Below are 24,277 nucleotides of genomic sequence, written 5' to 3'. Positions count from 1 at the left end.
TTAAACATGGATCCGTATTCACCCTGACGCTTAACGCCAAGCTTTGACAGGTTAAAATGGGGAAAAAAAAAAAAAAAAAAAACCCAGAAGGATTTGATCTGTTGCACACAGTTTATTTAACAATATGGTATATAAGTAAGAAATAAGTTTTTTAACCAGTTTATACAGTGATTCCATTCTCTCTTCCTTATATTTATAGTATTTTGCTTAATAACTTGCATGATTTACATTAAGAGGAAAAGTGGAGCCCCAGTTCAAGTTTGTGTGTGAGAGGAATGAGGGTCGATAGCAGAACTCTCAGTGTTCCAAAAAGCAGTCAACCAGTGATCACTCATTCCAAACCCACTCAGCTCAGGGGCCTCCATCCCCTCTCGCTTTATACTTATAGATCTGTATCACAAAATTAGGACAAAAAGCAACAATTTTCTACATCAGCGAGACAGAAATTCTGGGTCCAGGCCAGTGAGATGTCATCTGGTTTTGCACATCCACTCAAGGTTTGTTACCATATTGTGTTTCTGATGAGCTTGCGGTTGTGTGTGTGTGTGTGTGTGTCTGTGTATGCCTAGTTATGCCTTTCAGCACAAACAAATAGTTCTCCTCAAAAAGACTTCACAATGAGGAAAGGAGAGTTTCCTCCAAAACGTAGATCTGGAAAAAACGGAAAAAAAAAAGGAAAAAAAAAAAAAGAAAAGAAAAAGAAAAACAAAACAGTACAACACTAGAATACGATCGTCAGGAAAGATGAGAGCAGAGAAAACATCGCCCAAATTCCCAGACAAATTATTTTACAGTCTTTAAACACAAATGCTTTTATAGTTAGACAGGGTACAAAATAAAAATGTATGAATAATAATAATGAACCTTTGTAAATTTTCTTAAAAAAGAGCAGGCATGAAACCATACCCAAAAAACCCTGAAAACAAAAACACCAAAAAAATTTAAAACAAAACAATGACCACATACGGTCTGAACCAAAAAATATATTCTTTGCAATTTAAATCATTTTAATCAACACATTTTCTAATCCCTCAACTCAAAGGAAGAAATCTCAGTCTTTAGGAAACAACAACATTCCTAGCATTTGCTGACTTTTTTTTATTTCTTTTTTTTTCTTCTTATTACATTTCAGGAACTTTTTACACGTCAGTACAAAAAATTATTTATAGAGGAAAATGTGGGAGAAAAGGAAGGGGGAGCCAAAAATAGGAAAAGGCGGGAGCACTTTTGGGGGTCGCTGAAAATGCTACAACCCCTCGACAAATTTCTCCAACGTGTCTCCTGTGGTATCTCCGACCATGGCTAGGTCGGTGGGTAGGCCGCCACGGCCAGGTGCGTTAAGCTGCGAGAGCATGGTGCTCTGCTCCGGTGTGCCCAGGTGCCCCTGCTGCTCCAGGGCGGCGCCAGCGGGCATGGGTGTGCCCAGGCCGGGGTGAGGCGAGGCGGAGTGGGGCGAGGGCTGCGGCTGGACCTGCGGCGAGGGGCTGGAGTGCTGCTGTGGCTGCTGTGACGGTGGTCGCGGGGACTGCACAGGTGCTGGAGAGCGAACCTGGCTACCCAGCGCGTTGCCTGCCATCGGCGGTCCAGGTAGCAGGTGGCCTTGAGGGCTCATAGGGTTTGGTGGTGCCGGCGAGCCCATCTGGGGCTTGAGGACGGCCTGCTGCTGTTGCTGCTGCTGTTGTTGGAGCATGCGTTGGTGGAGCAAGTTCTGCGCGCCATCCATGCCCAATCCCGGCTGCCCCATTTGTGGCATCGGCTGAAGTTGGCTCATAGGTCCGCCGGTGCCTTGCATCGCCGATAGTTGCTGGTGTTGCATGCGAAGTTGCGAGTAGCTGGATGCAGCACCCTGCGCTTGAGGGAACTGGCCATGCGGTTGTGGCATCACGCCCTGCTGCTGCTGTTGTTGTTGCTGTTGCTGCCGCAAGAGCTGTCGACGATATATCTCAGCATGCGTCTGGTTCATGAGCTGACCCTGCGCTGGTCCGAGAGCCGCCATACCTTGCGCGTTTGGCTGCTGAGGTTGTTGGGTTGGCATGCCAGGTCTTTGGACACCCTGCATGGCTGCCATGGCTTGCATTGTGGGCTGCATGCTCTGTTGTTGTTGTTGTTGCTGTTGTTGCTGCTGCTGCTGCTGTTGGGGCTGGTTGGCGTACTTCGCTGTCCTCTGCTTGATGAAAGCTGCCATGAGCTGCGGGTTGGACTTGAGGATGTTAAGCACCTGCTGTTGCTGCTGTGGCGAACTGGGAGACTTGAGCGTGCGCAGAAGGTCTTGCAGGGCATTTGGTGCGATGGCTGGAGGTCTCTGGGTTGCTTGGGGTGGCCGCTGGCCCTGCGCAGGCACCATCATGCGCTGCGGAGGCTGCTGAGACATCATGGGCCTCTGCATTGGCACGGCTTGCTGTGGGCCTTGCGGTGCCTGCTGCTGCTGTGGTTGAGCTGCCTGCTGCATTCCTGGTTGCATTCCCGGTTGCATCCCTGGTTGCATCCCTGGTTGCGCCCACTGGCCCGGCTGCATGCCTGGCATGACCGGCTGCCCCCGAGGTCCCACCATCTGCATAGGAGGCTGCATGGGGCCCGGCATACGCGGCTGCTGCTGTTGCTGGTGGTTTATGGCCAAGCCGTTTACAGCCATGCGATAGTTCTGGTTGTGTTGGGCCTGCGCCATCATCTCGATCTTCCGCGCCATTTGGACCGCGCCAGGCGGGGGGTGCTGCTGGGGCTGCTGTGGCGGTTGTTGCTGCTGTGGTTGCTGATGCTGCTGCGGTTGGGGCTGAGGCAAAGGAGATGGCTGCTGGTGCAGAGGTGAAGCCTGGGCACCTGGCTTACCTTGGGACACTTGCTGGCCATTGCGGGGAGCAGTAGGATACGTGGGAGACATGACGCCGGCATTGGGCGTGGCCGGCTGGCTAGGAAGGAGGGGCTGTGGCGTTTGGGGTGTGTTCGGCTGCTGCTGTGGCTGCTGGTGTGCTGTGGGGGTGCCCGGAGCTGCAGAAGGTGGAGGGGACGGCAGGCTTTGGGGTCCGGCGCGGCCTTGCATGGTGGCCATGCGCCGTCGCATCATCTGAGCCTGCTGGAGGCGGTGCTGCAGCTGCTGCTGCCGCAGCTTGTGCTTGATGTTGAGGCAGAAGGGCACGGGGCACTTGTTCTCCTGGCAGTGCTTGGCGTGGTAACAGCAAAGCGCGATGAGCTGCTTGCAGACAGGGCAGCCGCCGTTGGTCTTGCGCTTACAGCCCTTGGTGTGCTGCACCACCCGCTTCATCTTCTGGCAGGATGGAAGAGAGCAGTTGGCATTGCGACACTGGCAGGCGTGCACCAGGGACTGTATGCACCGCTGGATGCTCAGACGCCGACTCTCCTGCGGGCTCTTGGAGGCCTCGCCGCTCTGGCTGTTGCTGTCGTCATCCAGACCGAGACCCCACTTGACCATCTGGTGTTCGTGGCCCTTAGTGTTGTAGCAGTTGATGCACAAGTCGAAGTCCTATAAAGAAAAAAAATACATAATGGAGATCATTCTCACTGAAGATGATTACACATAAGGAAATACTTGCCAATCACTATCAAACCTTCCCCTTCCCCCAAACTGACTCCACCCCCTCTCTCTCTGAAACTATAAGCACTTTCACTGCCTCTGACCTCGCAAACGGTGCAGTGCCAGCGAGTCTCCACGTGGTGCTTGCACTCGTTGCAGGTATAGACGAAGCGGTCCTGGCCCTGGTTGTGTAGTTCTACCAGCATGCACATGGTGCTCCACTTGCAGCGGCGCAGAGAGCTGAACTCCCAGTGTTTGTCCCGCGCCAGTGTCAGGAATGCGTCTCGCCCGTCCATCAGGTCACAGGAGAGCAGCGGATCGGGGTCCATTATGGGCGGCAACGTGTTCATCATCGGCCCAGAGTGCAAGTGGATCACGAAGAAAACCTGGAGGAAAAACGTCGAGAGCTTTAAAGACAACCGCATCGACGTACAACACGACTACGTTGCTTAATACTACAGCAAGCATCCAAATGATATTTGGGCAAACTGCTGATATGCCACACCTCTTTGTGCTTCTCCATGGTGGCGTAGAGTTTCTGGGATAGGTCATTGGCTACATTCGGCATCCCAGGCTTCTTCTTATTGGCTCGACTCACGCTGCTCTTATTTTTATTGGTTTTCTTATTGTTCTTCTTCTTGGCGTTTTTGCTGTCCCCTGGCGTGCCCTGAAAGGAGAAAAGGATATATAAATGCTACGTGGGAGAGTGTAAAATATCAATACTACACAGATTACTGTATCAAAGTACGCACGATTCTTGAAATCAAGTCAATAACACTTCTAACGATTTCTGCTAAAAGAGAAATCTCACCTCAGGAGTTTCGCAGGCAGCTGTGTTCTCCTCTTTCTTCCTCTCCTCCTCCTCCTGCTCCAGCTCCTTAATGCTCTCCTCCAACACGTTAGGCCAGAAATCGCCCTCGAAGTAAGGCAGCTCATTTGCACTCGTCAAACGGTCCTCCGTCGCTTGTTTAAAGATGTCCTATAAAGCGCACCCATATGTGAAATTACTTTCACAGTCAACAATGATGCGAGAATTCAGACGTGATGTTTTTGAACAACGATCGACTGCGGAGTTATTTACGTCAGCTCACAAACAAATAAAACATGCTTTATTCCTCACACGGCTGCTGATTCACAGCCACAAGCTGATTATTTGAGTGCCACGTTATAGCAAGAAGCTGATTAATTTGACTAATTGTTGCAATATTTGATTAAATTTAGACTTTTTCTCCCCCCTCATCAGACGTTCATTCAGAAGTAGGAGGGGAAACATCATATGTACCTTGTAGTCGTGGATTATCCTCTCTGCAAAGGCCTTGTCCAACATCTTGCGGTACCATTCCTGCAGGCGCTTAGGTTTGGGGATCTTCTGATCGGCGGGGTGACAGTGGAAGATGTAGTCGTCACCTTCGCTCGGAGGGCACGCCCAAATATGTCCCGTCACGTACCTGCCAAGGGGAATTAAAAAGCCAGGTTAGCCTCAACACAACAAATGTTTTAAGATCTAGGGACAGAAATTATATTATATATAAAACGTACCCCAATTTCTTGACGTATTCCAGATAACCGATGAGGATCTCGTGATAAACTGCTGTCCGAAGCATGCGAGGTCTGAAGAAGTGAATACTGTCAAGGTATGATATGTATACCCGTCTGCGAAGAGAAAGAGCAACGTTACATTGTGGCTCTCCTGCCAGGAAAGGTGCAAAGCGCTCTATACTCAGTGCTCAGGTAGGTTTTACCTGGTGTTGGGGAAAGGACAGTCAGAGCCGTACTCCTGAACATGCATGCCAAAGAAGCACACGTCGACGCCGTCGATCTCCTCAAAGGCGAAAAGTGCTTTGGTTCTGTAGGGGAAGCTCTCGGCCATCTCGTTGTTGTCTACAAACCTGGTGGGAGAGCAGGCCATTAGTTTCCTAAGCTAGCGGCATGATTTCCAGCAGACACGGTCGTAAATCAGCGTTACAGAAATCCAGTGGTGAGGAATCACACGTTGCGCGTGCTCACCTGGCCTTCATGCCGGGTTTGACTTCCACCGTTTTGTCTGAACTGGCCACCACTCGCACGAACACCTCGCCGGCTTCCGGGTGGTTCTGTCTCTTCAAGTACTTATTCACTCGGTCCTCTATATATGTGCCCAACCGTGTTATCTGCAATCCTGAACACACACACACACACACACACACACACACAGAGAGTTTATTAAAGAGATCTGTATAAGACGTCAGCTGGAAAAGCTCTGCTTAGTCTGACATAGTCATGACATTAGCTTCTGCACAAACACTGATGTTTTGTGCGTCACAAACTTTCTGTAGCATCTTTATCATAAATATTTACACTCCCTTGTGAGTGTATAGAAGGCTGCTTGTCCACTAAAGCTTAATTCCTGACTCTGATTCAGAATTAGATTGATTTGTGACACAGTTAGCTTGTTAAATAGTAAAGTAGCAAAGAGAGTTGTCAAGAGTCAGGCAAAATTCAGTGGGGGAAAAAAATTTCTAGTCCAAATCGACATTCACGTGTAATTAGCTGAAGTCCACGTTATTGATAAGCACAAACAAATCATGTAAAAATCAGTAAATGCTACTGTAACACATTTATAACCTGCATTTTATTTGCTTATCATTGTTTGTTTGTCTGATTGGTCGCTTGGTTAACTAATTTATATTAAATGCAACAAAATTACTACAAATATGGCTTTATGAGTATTAAAAGTTTCACGTAATGTAATCTAAGGGTCTATCGAGTTCGTTCTGCTCCGCTCCTCAAGTCTATGGTTATTGTAACTCGATTCTTGAGCCTTCTAAACGCTCGTCTCACGATCTTTGCTCGAGCAATTCCAGCAATATGTTCATAGAATATTGAAGAATAGTTCACTTACTTTTTGCTGAGAACTTATTTTCCTTCCTTGTCTTCCCGCTCTTCTTCAAACAGTTATCACAGATAAAGCTGTGGAGACAAAGCCGTTAGCAGGCTTGACTCTGAGTACATGCAAAAATGTAAAATCACTCACACACACACACACACACACACACACAGAGAGACAGACGCGCACACTCACCCAGAAGGCCAGATGACTTCATAATGTAGGACGCATATCTGATGCATCTTGCGTCCGCAGTCTTTACATTCAACAAACCTGAGTGCAGAAGAATTGATTAATTTTTATTAGATCAACATCATTTTATATGGGAATCTGAAGTGTGTGAACTCTGATGTGCTAACTGCAGATACATGCAGCGAGGCAGGAATCATCGTTCATTCTCTATGCCTCCGGTTCTTACGCATTTGCAAGCAAACCAGTGCAAGTACGCCTTTGTAGGAGGACTAACGGGAAAGCTCTTACATCACGTAAATGCTACAGTTAACACGGTGTGTGCTACTTCTACACCCCGACACTCTGAACTACAATATTCCCTAAATCGCTTCCAGAGTCACCAGAGTGGGAGTGTCACCCGAGTCTTACAGCAGGGGGCGCCATGCAACAGAATGCGTACTGCTGGACAGTAGTGTCCACTCTGTCTACTGCGCACACACACACACTAACATTTTTATACTGCGCTAATAAAGTGATGTTTGTCACATGGAGCAGTTAGACTTAGGGTTTTATACACACGGTGTTTGTGTGACTACTTACGGCTCAGGGTCTAGTGTATCGTTCTTCTTTCTCTCAAACTGATCCTTGGAAATCATCCTGCACACACACACACACACACACACACACACACACACACAGAGAGAGCGAGAGAGAGAGAGGACAGATAAAAGACAGTGTGGGAGAGAGAGAGGAGACAGAGAGAGAGAGTGAGAAAAAGAGAAAGCACATGTGAGTGAGTGAGAAAGTGAGAAAGAGTGAGAGGAAGAGAGAACAGAAATACAGAAAGAGTGGAGAAAAAGAAAGAGAGACACACAGAGAGAGAAGGGGGGAAGAGCAAGAGAGAGTGCGAGAGAGAAAAGAGATAGATAGTGACAGAAAAAGAGTGGGAAAAAGAAAGAGAATGAGAGAGAGAGAGAGCGAGAGAGAGAGGGGAGAAAACAGACAGAGGGAAAGAGAATTTTTTTATTATCATTATCATTATAAAATGAAAATTCACAACCAAAAAAAAAAACCACAGGATTGTTGTGATATTAACATTATCTTTCATGATATAATAATTCTTATTACTAATTTATTCGTTTATTTGATCTTGACGCGTTTCGTTTACGAGCACTCACGTCTGCGGCTGTGCGGGATCGTCGCCCAGTGTCACGCTGTCTCCCTGAATCTCATTGAAGCACTTCTCGCAAAAGTGATACCTGCGCACAGAGACGGCACACAGTTATACAAAAATCAGTTAGCACTCTTACTTACACACACATTTACTTTCATCACATTTTACAATTTTCTGTCTAAACTGAATCATCTCTAATTCCCTGCAGCTGTGTGAGAGCTCAGTCTGCTAATGCAGTGTTCATCCTGCAGGGGGTGCAGGGGAGTCTGTTTTGACTCATCGGGTATTTAATTAACGGAGGAAAAAAAAACCCAAAGCGTATCGACAGGAGACGGCGTGTTTTACAACTGCCGATCAATTAAACACACAACACGGCGCGAAGCAAGATGGAAGCCGCATCTTCTGAAAAGAAGTAATGAAGATCTGCACGCACGTCCGTGGAGATGTCCGTGGAGAGAAACGGTGCGTTCGTGCATCAATACAAAATATAAAATTATTCCACAGAGCTCAGATGGATGAACAGACACTAATGTTTACTTTAGTATTTTTAAGGCATGAGTGTACACACTGCACTTCAGTCACTGTAGCCTTTCCTATGCAAATCCCTTCGTATGTCCTTTTACCCTTCTAACTCCAAGCACCAAACTGGCTCGTTACACACATCTCTTCTGTGCTTTGACTCTATGACTCACCTGTTTTGGTAGCTGTAGTAGGTGCCGTCCCGGGGAATGGTGCAGAGCTGCTTGCCGTAGCAGCACAGCGTTTGAGGGGAAAACTCGTACTGCAAGGAACAAGAAGATGTAACGTGCCAGTGAGAAAAAGGGGAAAAAAGCTACGAGTAATTGTATTATATATTATTATATAACTGTATTAAGAAACCTCATCTATTTGTCCTCTGAATCTGATTCAGAGTGAAATTTATATTTTTGTCTTGGTTGGATTTCATACCGCACATTATTAAGTGAACCAAAAAATAAATAAAAAAAATAGACAAAGTAAGTAAGTAAACAGCTCGGAAAACACAGAGCCACCGCTAAACAAAGTATTAATTAATAATATAAATAACTACTTGAAAACATTTTGTAAAAGGAATCCAGCATTACCTTTTGGTCTAGATGTCTAGAACACATATTTTGGCAGCACTACAGCTCTGCTCTTTGTCTTAGTTTGTGCCTTATGGGTTAACAGAAGCTCACATCTAAAATACCCCGGCACCACTCGCCAAATACCCCGGCACCACTCGCCAAATACCCCGGCACCACTCGCTCAGGTGGTCATGGATTGATTCTGGTCCACGTCTGAGTGGAATAACTGTGTTCTCACCTGTCTAAACAAACCGCTCCGAGGAGATCTGCATAAAGACGTCTAAAACCTCCCTAGCTAAGTGTGCTTTCCTCAAATAGCGAATGTCACACGTGGCTGAATAGCTATTTGTCATGGTGAAATGGACATCAATTCAGTTTGTAATCAGATACCGGCTGTCAAAACATCCACTGTGTTTAATTTAAATGCGATTTTCTCCATTTTCACTTATGCTAGAACTTGTGATTGACAATTTTCAAATTTCTGCATGTGAAGAGACACTCGTATGAAAATGCCCCTAAACAAGAATATAACCAGATGTCACTAATCATCTCTTCTACGTCCTAATTACCACACATTCCAGACTGCAAGTGCAAAAAAATACATATATATCTCGAATAGGTTTCTTCACTGAATAAAATAAAGGTCACTTTTTAAAGCCGTACTCTCCGTGTACCTGACTGATGTGTAAAGTTTAGCACACATACACAAACACGCGTGCTTACCTTCCGGCCGCAGCAGTATCCGAGGCCCTGCATGACGGGGTCGATCTCCTGCTCGAACACCTCAGCCAGCTTGGAGCAGTACTTGTAGACGCGTGACGTCTTCCTGTTGTAGAGCCAGGCGTTGTTGAACATGAGCCACACGTCGTCCACGTACTGCCACGGCTCCTGGTACTGACCCGTGTCCAGCTTGCGCTTTATGGTGGACAGGTCGATGGGGTTCTTCACGATGTCGAAGTAGTCCTGCAGACACGCGACAGACCAGGCGTTGCTTTTCAAACCGGAGAATACAGCAGAAAAAAAGATGTGTGTGTGTGTGTGTGTGTGTGTGTGTGTATGGTGTATGAATGAGGGACTAACCGGGATGCCCAGCAGTATGGGATCCACAGGTTGGCGGAAGGGCAGAGACTCGGGGTCCTGTCTGTATAAAGACTCCAGCGTAGGCATCAGTGCCTGGCGCAGCTCCTCCGGCTTAAAGACTGGAGAGAGAAAAACAGCTGTTCTACTAGAAACAGGATCTTTTACTCTGTACGAAAAAAGTACAGTCATTTACATGCTCGTCTCTTACAGACTGAAAAAAAAATATATACCGTATAATGTTTGAAGCTCGTTAAAACGAAAAAAAAAAAAAAAACGCCAGGTCGGCGTTTTCCAGGGAAGAATTTGGCACTCACTTTTCCTGCGAGACTGCGACGGCGAGGACGACGTCGTGCCAGCCGTGCTGCTTTCTTCCTCCTCTTTGGTCTCTCCTTTAATGTCCGTCTTCTTATCTTCCGTTTCCATCGGCTCCTGCTTGGTCTCTGAGCTCTCGGGCTCTTCCTTCTTGACCACAGGGCCAGAATCGTCCTCCACCTGAGACAGGGTCATGTGACAGCCGTTACCGGATGCTTTATAATGTTGATATTGGAATAAATTGCAATATAATTGAAGGCTAATTGAATTATGGAAGAAATGAATAGAAATGCTTTTAATTAAAAGAAAATGCATTAGAAATTCAGTTTGTGAAAGAAAAAGACGTACAAAGCCGCCGTTTTTGTGCGCTGGCTAAGTGGCCGCGGTGTATGCGAGATCTTCTTGATTACTGATATGATTTACTGATATAGAGAAGCTTAATTAGGTGTCACTGTACACAATGAGCACTGGCTGCTCAAGATGAATGTCCTAGGGAAATTTCATCAGCTCTGTCTAATAACCATATGTCATTTGACATAAAAATGCACTAGTGACACGGTTAAAGGTTTACCTCCATCTTGGGTTCGGTTTCTGCAGCGCCGGACTCAAAGTCCTGCTCCTCTTGCTTGGGCTCTGCTTTGGGCTCGGCAACAGCGGGCAGCTCGGGCACGGCATGCTGCGTGTGCAGGTCAGCACTCGCCGTCGATGCTGGGGTGGGGACTCGGTTATCAGCACTCTGAATGAGAGAGAGAGAGAGAGGATGAGAACTCTAAATGCGATACTGTTTGCGCTACATATTACGTTATTACACTATTAATTATAAATCTGATCTGAGATACTGATGACTAATGTGAACAGTCAATCATTGTCATCGTGACCCACTGTGGCAGCTACACAACAATCCCACAGGGCTTTTTTTTTTTTTTTTTTTTTTTCGCTTTCTCACCCAGAATTGGATCTGAGCGTGTATGGATATATCGAGCTAAAGAGAGGCGCGGAGGCCCGTGTACTCACTGGTGTGCCAGGATGGGGCTGTGGCAGGGCAGGCAGCTCTGTCTGAGGCTGTGTGTGCGGCGGTGTGCTCTGTGCCGGGCCGGGGGTGGGCGTGCCGGCCTGGTTAGGCTGCAGTGGCTGCAGGTTAGTGCCGGTGCCAGCAGTTCCGGCACTAGGGGGCGGGGTGGCACCGAGAGGGGCCTGGGGAGGCGCAGGGCAGTTCATCTGAGAGCCCAGAGGGCCGAGTGCATTCAGAGGGAGGTTCTGTGGCTGCTGAGGAAGAGAGAGACAAGGAACGTGTCTTAGTACTGGAGTCAATAAAAGAAAACTTCACACTTTATACAGTACTTGCGCACAAGGTAATTATACAGTACACAGTAACTAGACAAAAATTCACACTGAGCATCATCATATGTGTGTGTGTGTGTGCGTGCGTTCTGTCTAACCTGAGGGATAGCTGCCTGCGTGTTGGGCTGGCCCATGTTGACGTTCATAGCGTTAGCATTGGTGGAAAACTGCTGCATAAACTGCGTCTGATTTGCCGCCTGCGGCACCATGTTCCCGCCGTGAGGTCCCATCATGGCTGGCGACGGGGCCATCCGCGTGGGTGACATGCCGATCTGAAAGAAAGCAAAAACACACAAATGAGACATTTGATATGATGTTTAATACCACGTTTATCTTCTCTTTCTTCTAACTAGAAAAAAACAAAACAAAACATAGTAGTACGTGGTGATGAATGAATATTGTGTGTGTGTGTGTGTGTATGTGCGTGTATATAAATGCCAACCTGAGAAACAGTGCTCATGTTTATCTGTGGTGCGTGACTCATTGGGGAGGCCGCTCGGGCGGCCATTGGAGCCTGAGACATCGGCACATTCTGCATGGACATCGCATTGAACTGGTTCATCCCTGAAACATGACGACACAACCATGAGTCAACGTTATCACACACCACTTAACGGCTGTGATAAAAGGGAAAAATGGCAGTACCTGGGGCGACCTGCATGCGGTTGATCATCTGATTTGGCACATTGGGCATAGGCACAGGTCCATCTTAACAAAGATGCAGAAAAAGAGAATGATTAAGTGTTTGTGTGTGAGAAGCAGCTGTATGGCATGTTGGAGTGAGTTTCAGCTTGTGTCACTCAAGCGTGTGTGTGTGTGTGTGTTTGCGTGGATGTCTGTGAGACGCACTCTGAGGCCGGGGACCCAGAGAGTTGGGTTGGTTCAGAGCGGGCTGCTGCGCCCCCGGTGCAGTCATCGGCGCCTGGTTGATGATGTGCTTCTGGAGCCGGGAACGCCTCTTCTCCTCCAGCTCCTTCTGGATCTTGTAAATCTTCTCTGCTAGGAAGTGGTAGTACTCGTCCTACACGCAAAAGCACAACAAAGCACAGTGAAGGAATACGCCATATGACATCAGACTGATCGATACTGTATGTATGAGGAAGAGGGCAGATCACAGCGTGTGCTACAGCGCGTGTTACGCCGCACAGTGGCGCGGCACGACCAGCAGCTCGAAAAACAAAGTCGTTTGGCCGAATTCATTATTCTAACAAGCTGTGAGAGCTGTTTAGTTTCTGTTCATCTCCTTACTCTGCTATTGGCCGACTCGTACATGTCTCCCTCCACCTTCCGCGCGTACGCCACCAGGTTCTCCATGCGGCGATCTTTCAGAGCTGCGGGGTCCGGTGTAGGGAAGATGGCCTGCACTCTGTAAAACACACACACATAAATGCCACTGTTAGTGTGGAAGCACAAAAAGAGGAGACGGTAAGCAAACAGACATCGGTATAGGATGCTAACAGTTTGTGGACGAGGTGGTTGCGGAGGTCCTGAGTGACGTGTTCATGCCAGGCTTTTCTCACTCCACTGGCTGACAGCGGAGCCGCCGTGGGCACGTTAGCCAGAGCTCCCACTGCTGAGCCATCTGACATTAGCTGACTACAGGAGAGAGAGAGAGAGAGAGACAGAGAGAGAGAGAGAGAGAGAGAGAGAGAGAGAGAGAGAGAGAGAGAGAGTGAGGCCACGTTAAAGCATCAAACCATCTATGTTACAAAGTACGAGATCCAGAAACATCTGCAGTAGTAGTAGAAGTAGTAGTATAGATGAGATGATTACTTGTTGGCGTTGAGAGTGGATGGCATGTTGCCTTCGGGATGCAGTTTAGCTTGATCTGACGTGGGCACGCCCATCGCGCCGCCGCTCATGCCCATCTGGTTAGTGCCTGTAGAGAAAGAGTGTTTCACACAATCAGTACCAGAGCTGACACTCATACACTGTAAAGACACTGAGATTAAAACAATCAGTCCATCATGTCGCAGAAATGACAGTTTGCGTCTTGCGTCATGTCAGAATGTGTCTATTCAACAAGGAAACCGACTATAAGAGTGTGTGTGTGTGTGTGTGTGTGGTTACCCAGCGCGTTCAGCGGCCTCATCTGCTGCTGGTGTTGGGTCTGCGAGGGCTGAGTGGGAGGCGTTTGTGTCGGCGTAGGGCTCTGGTTGCTGTAGGGGAGGCCGAGGGCAGCATAGGCTCGCTGCATGGAGCTCGGGTCTATAGGAGCCGGGGCGTTTAGGGCCGGAGCCGCGTTCTGACCCGAACCCACTGGACCTATTGCGTTTTGCAGGCCTGCGTTGGGAGACGTCAGCATCGCTACAAAAAGAGAGTAAATGATTACCCTCATCTCTAAACAGCAAAAGCAGAAGATATACACTGGTGCACTGAGCATCCTGTCTTTCACAGAAAGGGAAATTTTTTGAAGAGAACTGGTGTGGCTGTGGAGTTTAACATCAAAACATTGATCTCAGAATACTGCTAATACAAACAAAGTTCATATAAAATATATCTATAATGAAAAGTTTCATTGCAGCTGCACTGCTAATGGTCAGCTTTGTTTGGGTGCATGTAGTTTCTCTCCCTGTCTCACACACACTTCCTCTCCGGCTACCAGAGCAAGGCTTTTTTGCTGAGGCGTAGTAAATAACTGGTTATGCAATAAAAAAAAACAGAAGGGGAGGACTTTCATCATTTACTACTGTTGGCGCAACACCTTGACTGATAAAACATTTGGGTGTAGCTTGCTAGTCATTCAATTCTCTGGCCATGGTTTAAAAAAAAAAAAAAAGTCTAATGGATAAGAGAACCAGAAACAAGAAGGAGGGGAGAGACATGAAGAAGAGCAGGAGGAGGTTTTTAGATGGAGTGGAGGTTAGGAGACTCACGCTGCTGGTTGCGCTTGTCGCTGGCGTTCTTCAGCGGGAGGCAGACGGGGCAGTCGTGCCGCGTGCAGTTCTTCCAGTGAGAAATAATTTGCCTCGAGGATGCACAGTGAGCCACTGCAGACAGACGGAGACAGCGAGTGTTAGAAATACAGGAAGCAGAGAAAGAGGAGTATTTGTCTTGTTGCTGCTGAACGAGTGTGTGTGTGTGTGTGTGTGTGTGTGTGTGTTGGCACGAGCGACTCACCCTGACAGGACTTGCCGGCCTGGCAGTGGGTCATGTGGTTGAGGACGTTCTTCATGGTCCTGCAGTGGGGCAGGGCACAGGCCCGCACCTCGCCGTTGGCTTGCTCGCGCCGCTGGCACTTGTGCGCATGGAGCAGCAGGACCAGCTGCTGCTGGATCAGCTTGCGCTTCTCCGGGTCGGCTGTGGGACCGGCGGGAACGCCCTGACACCCGACCATTCCCACTGCCACCTGCTGCTGCGCCTGGGGCTGCGCACACAGACAGACGAGGACATGTTAGTGCATTCGCTGGGGACAATAAACAGATTTCGATCCTATTAACACGTACTATGAGACGTAATGCCCAACAGATACTGCGATGGGATTGGAATGAGTCTATAGCTACCTCCAAAAAAAAGACAGAACATGTGCAATTTGACAGTAACCAGGAAAGGCTGCTACGCTGCTAGCTGCCTCGTTAACACTGCTTGATGTACAGCGTACATTCAGAACAGTGTGTGAGTTTGGGTGTAGCCTTGGAAAGCCTGAAACAGTGCACCATTTATAATAATAAAAAAAAAAAAATCTTTCAATCTTTGTAGCAACTTGTCTTTAGATGATCAACAGATCGTGAGAAGCTTTTAGCAACATTAGGAAATGAAATGTATCTTGCAGAAGCATATAACCTGATAATATAACCGGATAACCTGTAGGACTGAGGGTCGATAAGGTGAGTGTGACAGTGAGATGAGAAACGAGCGAGCGCTAAACACTCACCATGTTCTGCACGTTCGGCACAGCGGCTCCCTTCAGATCAGCGCTGAAAGCTGGCAGGCTGTTGGCCAGGGCTGCTTTATTCTGCAGCTGGGCGTTTACACCCGCCGCCGCTAACTGCTGCCCGGCTGCCTGGTACTGCCCGAACGGACTGCCACCTCCGGCCATGCCCATCTACAGACACACAGACAGACAGAGAGAAAGAGAAGGAGAAATATATTTTTTTTAAAAATCCAGAATCAAGCACACAGCTCATGGTCCAAAAGCAGCGTTTCACTAACACAAATCTCAGATTTAATAAAAAACTAATTAAATCCGTGCACAAATATTAAAACGAAATACTCCATATTACAACACTGGCTTTACGGCTGTACAATAACGGCTAAAATGATCATTATAATTATTTCATCTCAACACAAATTTACTCTGACAATTTAAGAACAAAATAGTTCCACTGAACTTCAGTCATTTAAAATTTATGATAAATAACTTTTACTTATAAACGCCGAGAATGAACACAAGCGATCGCTCATGAGCATGCGATTCAATCTAATGTTAGTCATTTAGCGAAATTTATCCAAACCCATCATCACTGAAGAAAAAACAAAAAGCATGCAGCTCTTCATTTCACAATATTTACTACACAACCTATGTAGTATTATAAAATATAAAATCTCTGTTTGATCTCCGTATCCAGCGCAGTCAGCAGTATCAGAGCTTTCCTACAGCACAGATCAGTATTTATCAATCCCGGAGTAGCCCTGCCTTCCACAGTCTGCCGTTTTCCTCCTTTCCTCAGAATCACCTAATTATACTAATCAGCTAATTAACGAGCCTGAATTGGGTTTGTGGAGAGAAAACGCTGCAATGATCAGGGCAGGCGTGCTCGAGGAACAGGCGTAACTCTACGCAGGCGTGCCTCGAGCACAGGGCCAGAGAATCCTCTTCCTCTCCGTCAGACAGGAACCTACTCTCAAGTGCGCCCTCCCCCCCTCCTTCTTCTACTTTCGTTCATCCACTTCAACACTTCCCCTCCTCCCTCGCTCCTTTCCCTCCCTCCGGCAGCATGCCGGGCCGCTCGCTCTCCTCTGTTGACATCGCTCCAGCGGACCAGATAAAAGAGGCCAGCTGAGTGCCGCACGCGCTGCCAGCCCTCCTCTCACTCCCTCTCTCTCTCTCTCTCTCTCTCTCTCTCTCTCTCTCTCCCCTCCCACCCACATACACACCCACAGCTTTATCCTGACCCTCCTCCCGCTGTGCTTACTCATTCACATACAGATCTGTGGCACTCTTTGGCTCGGCTCTCCTTCTCTCTCTCTCTCTCTCATCTCTCAAGAGCTGTAGCTGCCACTCCACTCTGTTCACTGTCTCTTAACACACACACACACACACACCACTGATTCTAGACTTGTCAGACAGCGTTGATTCATTTTCTCAGAACTCCAAATCACAAGTTGATATTAATGCACTAGTTTGTGTCTTCAGGACAGACGAGTTTGCAGCATGACGAGACAAATTAGTGTTCTAAGAGAACGTGTAAGCGCTGCTGCGGGAAAACGAATCGATTCCTGGGTGGTAGCTCTATCGGGTTGCATCGCACCATTCCGTCGCTGGTGAGCATTTTATACTGTTACTTATCGAACATGCTTTTTTTTTTCCCCTACTAGTAATACTCTTAAAGCATAAGAACAGGGGGCTCCCCGAATGATGTACGGTTGCGACACACAGACTAGAGAAAGCACAGCGTTGCTCTGATGTGGTAGGAGTAGCGAGCAGAAGTGTGAGAAGCGCGTGAGAGCCGACCGAAGGCTTCCTACGAGCTTCCTGTGAAACCACAGCGGCGTCCGGTGAAAGTTAAAAACCACCTCGCGCTGTACCGCGCCGTACAAGCTCCGATGTGAGCGTGCGCGAGTTACGATGCGCCGTACGGACGCAGTAACACAACACCGTTGAACAAAGGTGCAGGGATGCCCCATGACACGCAGCCATCGGTTCCACATTTCCGCAGCACTCTAAAGCCAAAAAACCAAACAGTTTGTACTAAAATGCGGTTTATGTAGCACGTACGGAAGCGGTCGTGAGATCAGACGCATATCAGACCAATTTTCACAAGTATACGTACACAAATAACCTAGCACACGTTTTACTGCTCACAGACTGGCGTTCATTCAACATCAGTCGGCGCTAACCTCATTATTTGCATACTATACAAACACTCGCAGCGTTTCTCTGCTCTCAGGTCTCTAGCTTGTCTGACACGCCCACCGGGGTCATATTTATATCGGCGGTTTTAAACAAAGCAGCTCGGCCGCACCGTGGAGTGCAAAATGTCGCTCTTCAGCCCAGTCAACCAATTAAACATGAAACGCAGAGCGGCTAGCCAGACGTGCTTCTGGGCAAATTTGCACATTATACAACATGAAGAAAAGCCTCTTGAATTTTAAATGTTCCTCTTTTTTTCATTGGTTCATTTGTTATGGCACTGGGCTGCTAACAGAGACGAGAGGAGATGAGGCACTTGTTGGGAAAGCACGTGATTTTATTGCAATTATATAACTCTGATAACGGCGTTCAAATCATTACAGATGCACAGCAAGCAAAAAAACAACAGCTAACAACATCTGACCGTAGTTTTTCAGGCTCCACGGGCCTGTCTACAAATAATTTGTTACATCTTTAATGAAGAAATATGCTTGTTCTACGACTGATCAATGTCATACTTGCATGATGCATGCTGGGTATTTTAGTGCACCGATGAAGCGCAATGTTACGAAATTGAAACAGCCCCGAGACGAGCGACGGGAGGAAAGAGCCAGTCTCTCACCTTGTTCATGTTGCCCGCTTGCTGGGCGTTCATGCCCATCTGCTGCGTCCCCTGCGTCAGGGTCTCCGCCAGCACGCTGCCCGCACCTCCCGGCGCCGCTCCTGCTGCCGCCGCCGCCGCCACCTGCTGCCCTACAGACGCCGGCCCCTGGTACGGCATGACTGGCGCGCCCCTGCCACGCCCGCCCGGCCCCAGCGTCCCGTTCATCACCTGACCCTGCTGCTGCGCGGCTGCGCTCTGTGCCATCATGCCATTGTTCAGCATGGCCTGGTTGAAGCCGGCGTTCAGGCCCATGGCGCCGTTACCCGGTGCGCCTGGTGTGGCTCCTGCTGGCTTTGGTGTCGGAGAGGCGTGCGACGGAGAGCCCTGGCCCAGCGGGCTCTTGCCCAGAGCGCTCAGCTGAGGCCCCATGCCTCCCCCGGGCGCCGGGCTGGACGAGTTCAGAGCCGCCGAGTTCAGGCTGCCGCCGCTGCCGGCTCGCAGGAGCTCGGAGAGCTGCTTGTGCTTAGCGGCGGCGTCCGCCAGCCCCGTCGAGCCCGCTCCGCCGCCATTCGAGGGCATGGCCATCAGACCGAGGTCTCCGTTCGGGCCGGTCGGAATCAACTCGTCTGGAAGATTGCTCTCCAGGTCGTCCCATGACAACGAGCTCAACTCTGCGAGAGAGAGCGAGAGAACAAGAGAAAAGAGCAAAGTTACATTCACCTTTATCTTAAGAAAAAAATCTAAAAGATAAAACGGAGTATACTGACGGTAAAAAAAAAAAAAAAAAAAAAACTATCATATTATATTACACAATGAGGACTACTTTCTGTGCTTGGCCGTAGTTTGAAATTAAATCGTTTGTGTTTCAGTGGTTAGTCGAGAGGATTAATAAATCTAAACCATCCGCTAGAACTCAGTAAACTCTCACAAGTTCAAATCTCACTCAACGCTACACTTAAATTTAGTTCGTGTAATAAAGTAAAGACATTAGCTGTTGTTAAAAACTCTCTAAAAGTCTCTGCGGTGTACCTCAGGGCTCTGCTTCAGGGCCACCATCACTCTCCTTTTCTACACTGCAGTTATACAAATCTGAGATTAGAACATGGAGTTAAAACTTCTTTAGACTACAATAAATGTGCAAAGTATTATTCATAGAATTACGGATCTTTTTTTTTTTTTTTTTAAATCCAGACAGACCAGGAAACCTGACTGTATTGAGTAAAAGCTAAAACTTCACACTGATACACAGTCCGACTCGGAGAGAGATGAATACTTATGGTTCGTTTGCTGTTTGGTTTATTCACAGCACAAATAATTAAACAAACCGAAAAAAGATGAAGAAGAACATCGGCTCATGTTCGTCAAGCGCTTGTATAAATCTTAAAATTCACCCAAGCACAAAGAACACAGCTCCGGCACGCAATAAATCACTAAAGCGTGAGTTCAAATGCGGTTATTTTCTGTCCTAGGGCTCATTGTAGCAGCTCGTATTTACATGTTTGATTCACTTCCTGTAGTGAGTCGATTCAGAGTTGAATCACTTCCTCACTGAGAAAGCATTTACTCGTAAGCGTCACAAAACACAGCCATGTAACGATACTCACTAAGAGTTCGTTAGCTGCAGTTAAAAACTTCACACAATTAAACGCCAAGAAAAAAAATTCACGTTAACGCATGCTGACATGATACACGCAATAATTTGTTGAAATGGTTGCACTAACACTCTGTGAGCTAAATCCAGACCTAAATCTTTTTTTTTTCCAGTCTATGGTCTGCCACGGCTCTTTAAATGCGCCGTGTGTGCTTTCCTGGTCGCGTGATTTAGATGCAGCGCGTGTAGCGTGAAGCGTCTGGCAGTAAATGAGGGTACTCTCTGTGCCCGCCTCCCAGAGTAAACACACACACACACACACACACACACACACACACGTCAGCAGGTGCTCGACACAAGAGCGACTCGAGAGGAGATCATCTCTTCCTCTTTTATCGCTCTTACACACACACACACACACACGCGCGCGCGCCTGCCTGCACACAGCCCTCTCTCTCTCTCGTTCATTCACACACCCCTTATCTCGCCATCTTTGTGCTGAATCACTCCTTTTACAGAGCACTGAGGACTTGAAGCGCAGCACTGAGGACTTGAAGCGCGTGCGTGCGCACACGCGCACATGCACACACGCACGCACGCACACACACACACACACACACCCTGGAGCAGAGCCAGGAGGCACAGCATTGTTTTGGTTTCAGAAGCCACGTGAAGCCCCGAGTCCCAGCGTGGTGAAGGAGGGGGGGGAGATGGGGAGAGGGATTCTCGTCATCTTCTCTCTACACCGACTCGACGCCTTCCGGCGTTTTATTCCTCCACAACACACACTTCAGCTCTCTTTCTTTTTCTCTTTCTCCACTCTGCAATCCCCACCAATCACATTCTCTCTTTCTCTCTCTCTCTGTCACTACTAGAACCGGCTGACGCGATATGAGGAAATAATGAATTACGTCACGCGCTTTTCCGCGACACGGCGGATATTGCGATGTTTTTAAACAGCAGTAACAAACTCTAAAATCGGCTGTTAAGATCGTTCGAGCGTTTACGAAAGGAATTTGGCATTCATGAATATCCTGTGAAAAGGCAAAAAAAAAAAAAGCTCATATCCTACTCGCGTTCCTGAGCGCGTACAAATTTACACATAAAAACGCTAACTAACGTAAATATGATTCAGAGCGACTTTACGGTAGAGCTTTGGAGTCTCTATCGAAAATCGCATCGTCATGCTAGTTCGCTAGGTCGGGGACTAAGCGTGCCATCGAGAGCGTTTTGTGAAAACCGGTCATTTATATTATTTGCGTTAATTACAGAACATAAAAATGAAAGAAAGTGGGCTAACACAAAGCCAAAAATTAAAACAAAACTAATTTCGTTATGACAAAAGAAATGGTGGTGTATAAACAAACACATCGGCTGAAAGAAGATTTAGCGCTCGCTTATTATTATTATTATTAATGTTATATTATGAAATATTTTTCTTGGTATAGAAGCGAGTCAAAATAACTTCCTCTTCTTTTACCCTGATCGATCATTTTGTGCTCCCAGCTGGCTGTGCACTTGACCTTTTATGGAGTTTTGTGGGCGTCGCTACATGCAAATGAGCTGTGTCGGGAACGTTAAAATCCTTTTCTAAAACCAGTAGAAATTCCTAGATCCGTTTGACTTACGCAAACTTTATTAAAGGAGCGTTTTAATCGTTCAACGAGGCTCGATGTTGTCAATAATTCTTACGACAGGGAAGAAATTCTTTCTTAATCGCGTCACGAAGCAAAGTGTTCCCTTCGCTAGCAGTCGTCTGCTTTGAGGACGTGTCACTGAAACAAATCTGTTCAGTTGGCCAGAGCTAGCAAACGCAACGTTGTAGGCTAGTCACGAACCACTTCTATACGAACCCCGACTATACACACTGATCCCTCCCTCCCTCCCTCCCTCTACTACTGCACCGCTCTCTGAACCAGACTCTCCCTCCCTCTTTCCTTCTCATTCAGCTCGCTCCGTCTATAAATAAACACGCCGGGCAGCTGCAGCTGCCGGTCGGTGGGCCGATGTGATGGTTGGCCGTCTGGGCTGGAACAGGTGCAGCACGTTTTGGGGTTTTGCTCGCGAGGAACCGAGCGCTGCCATCGCGCCGCTCTTTCCTCCTCTAGCTCTCCGCCTCTCTCTGAGGCGCTACCGCTGCCGTGACCGCGGAGTTGTCAAGACTCCAGAAATGACGTTCTTGCACTTGTGGAGAACACAAGTCTGGCTGACACATCAATCATGAACTTAGCCAGAAAAAAAAAAAAGAAAGAAAAAGAAAAACGAGCAGCCACATCTGTAATCGTGATGGTGTGAAGCTTTCAGGAAACAGTGTTGCGTGGTCAGAGAGAAACAGACCACAGGTTTAAACGCTGTGTGATCCAACACGCTCTTTCTTTCACTTCTGCACTGATGCTATTTTAACTCCGTGATGAGTATTAAACCTCACGCTCCTAAACACCTGCTTGAAAAAGAGCCGATCACTTTTACACGCTACATTTCCGGGGCTTGAGAAATCTATCTTTCCCCTCCGGCAGACACGTGCAAATAATCACACGGCACGCTGCGTTTCATCCCACACGATACTATTTAACCTACTGGCCAATCACGGAGGAGGGGGGCGGGCTTGTGCAAAGTCAGACTTAGTCAGGATCTTGTTTTAGGACAAATATAAAGACAGTAATTTCAAAATGCTACTCGCTGGCCACAGGTTTGTTGCCCTGAAGATATTTGAGGAGAATAAACATTTTGATCAGGTCTAGAAAGTTAAAATGTTGTCTGATGAGAAGAGAAGCAGGTTAAATCTCATCACCGTGACGTTACTGTGCTAATATTCCACCTGACCCTGATAAATAACTAATAAACTCCTGCCCCTGAACTCCAGGCTACGGGTTTTTATACGCCGTTTACGGGAGCTTTTCGGAGCGTGTGCTGCAATTCACTGCTACTGACTGCAGCGGCAAACACGACGTCTGTCCTAGTCACGTTAAACACAAGCAAGACATCAGCATTGAGCTGTATTAATCACTGCACACACACACACACACACACACACACACACACACACACACACACACACACACACACACAGCTGCAGTGGTGCTGTATCACTGGAGAGTGTTTCTCATTTCCTGGCCTCAACACGATCCACTCGTCAGTAAGGAACGAGTGATGCAACAGAATTATCACAATCATCATACCCGACCACATTTCTGCTGCGCTGCCCCTCCTCCGCCTCCTTTACCTATCCATCCATCCCTCTCTCAGTTTCCATCTCAGTTCCCCCTTTTTCTGTCTCTTCACATCCTCTCTCTTGCTTTCTCATTCTCCCTCTCTCTCACTCCCTTGTGCTCTTTCTCTCTCCCACTCTCTCAGGTTCCGTCTCTCTCTCTCTCTCCAACCCCCCACGACCCCGTTCTGGTTCCCTCCTTCTCCTTCTCTCTTTCACCATGTCTCCCACTCCCTCTCTCTCTGAGGTCCTCCCCCTTCTCTCTCCCCCCTCCGAGGTTCCCTCTCTCTGCTTCTCTTTCTCTCTCCCACTCTCTCAGGTTCCCTCTCTGTCTCAGGTTCTCTCTCTCTCTCTCCCAATCGCCCCACCACGCCATTCTGGTTCCCCCCTCTATCTCGGGTTCTCCCCCCGTTCTGGTTCCCCCCTTCTCCTTCTCTCTTTCTCCATGTCTCGCTCAGGTTCCCTCTCTCTTTCCCCCCCAATTGGTTCCCTCTTTCTGCTTCTCTTTCTCACTCTCTCTCTCATCGCCCCCCCCCCCAAACCCCAGTTCTGGTTCCCCCTTCTCCTTCTCTCTTTCACCATGTCTCCCTCTCCCACTCCCTTAGGCTCCCCCTCTCTCTCTCTCTCTCTCTCTCTCTCTCTCTCTCTCTCTCTGTCTGGTCCTCCCCACCACCCTGAGGTTCCTTCTCTCTCTCTGTCCCCTTCCCTTCTGTCTCTGGTTCTCTCTCTCTCGATCTCTCTCTCTCACTGGGCTGCATTCGTGTCACAGTCAAATCGAACAACTTGTTCTCACAACGTAATAAAACATATTTTTTAAATAAATGACACAGCAGTGAATGCACCCGGGTGCAGCACAAAAAGTTTCCCCAGTGTGTGTGTGTGTGTGTGTGTGTGCATGTGAGTGGGTGGGAGAGAAAAACAATTTAAAAACCCCTGATGGTCATGTGACATCCCCCACACCCCCAGCTCCAAATACGTATAATAAGAGTTCGTTTGCTTATTGTTTCTCAGTCACTCGTTTGCCACGTACAGTATAAACGTAGAGCTGTACGCAATAATGCAGGGCTCCGCGATTCGACGCTACGTTGCGAAATCGAGCCGCCAGATTGTCAGCTTGTTCACGTTATACGGAAACACAAAAGCGTGACATCAATCTAAATAAAGATGTCGGTCACTACGAACATTCAAACAACGAGCAGCGTAAAAATACAGAAACATTGTTACTCCATTCCCAGCTATCTGT

The 24,277-nt window shown here is 47.8% G+C and overlaps 1 protein-coding gene across 2 annotated transcripts in view; it reads right to left on the bottom strand.

Annotated features, from left to right (window-relative positions):
• Positions 1–92: 92 nt before the first annotated feature.
• crebbpa (CREB binding protein a) overlaps positions 93–24,277 on the bottom strand; it is a 32,136-nt gene continuing 7,951 nt past the window's right edge. Inside the window, exons 2-31 of one of the 2 annotated variants that reach the window (XM_026947975.3) lie at positions 18,254–18,906; positions 15,433–15,603; positions 14,679–14,925; positions 14,435–14,548; positions 13,629–13,865; positions 13,332–13,437; positions 13,017–13,154; positions 12,807–12,924; positions 12,408–12,579; positions 12,204–12,266; positions 12,001–12,122; positions 11,657–11,830; positions 11,232–11,483; positions 10,789–10,953; positions 10,220–10,397; positions 9,906–10,024; positions 9,549–9,788; positions 8,433–8,521; positions 7,745–7,825; positions 7,167–7,223; positions 6,591–6,668; positions 6,411–6,478; positions 5,537–5,687; positions 5,272–5,418; positions 5,069–5,182; positions 4,812–4,977; positions 4,341–4,508; positions 4,035–4,196; positions 3,634–3,915; positions 93–3,478 (exon numbers count right to left, since the gene is read on the bottom strand). In XM_026947975.3, the coding sequence (XP_026803776.2) occupies positions 1,247–3,478; positions 3,634–3,915; positions 4,035–4,196; positions 4,341–4,508; positions 4,812–4,977; positions 5,069–5,182; positions 5,272–5,418; positions 5,537–5,687; positions 6,411–6,478; positions 6,591–6,668; positions 7,167–7,223; positions 7,745–7,825; positions 8,433–8,521; positions 9,549–9,788; positions 9,906–10,024; positions 10,220–10,397; positions 10,789–10,953; positions 11,232–11,483; positions 11,657–11,830; positions 12,001–12,122; positions 12,204–12,266; positions 12,408–12,579; positions 12,807–12,924; positions 13,017–13,154; positions 13,332–13,437; positions 13,629–13,865; positions 14,435–14,548; positions 14,679–14,925; positions 15,433–15,603; positions 18,254–18,906 (7,064 nt within the window). In that variant the 3' untranslated portion in view covers positions 93–1,246. The remainder of the gene's footprint in view (positions 3,479–3,633; positions 3,916–4,034; positions 4,197–4,340; positions 4,509–4,811; positions 4,978–5,068; positions 5,183–5,271; positions 5,419–5,536; positions 5,688–6,410; positions 6,479–6,590; positions 6,669–7,166; positions 7,224–7,744; positions 7,826–8,432; positions 8,522–9,548; positions 9,789–9,905; positions 10,025–10,219; positions 10,398–10,788; positions 10,954–11,231; positions 11,484–11,656; positions 11,831–12,000; positions 12,123–12,203; positions 12,267–12,407; positions 12,580–12,806; positions 12,925–13,016; positions 13,155–13,331; positions 13,438–13,628; positions 13,866–14,434; positions 14,549–14,678; positions 14,926–15,432; positions 15,604–18,253; positions 18,907–24,277) is intronic. The other variant, XM_053229346.1, reaches the window with a different exon arrangement.

The sequence above is a fragment of the Pangasianodon hypophthalmus genome, chromosome 25 (genome assembly GCF_027358585.1).
Source record: "Pangasianodon hypophthalmus isolate fPanHyp1 chromosome 25, fPanHyp1.pri, whole genome shotgun sequence".
NCBI lineage: Eukaryota > Metazoa > Chordata > Actinopteri > Siluriformes > Pangasiidae > Pangasianodon > Pangasianodon hypophthalmus.
The sequence above is the reverse complement of the archived record's forward strand: the minus strand, read 5'-3'. Positions and strand labels throughout refer to the sequence as shown.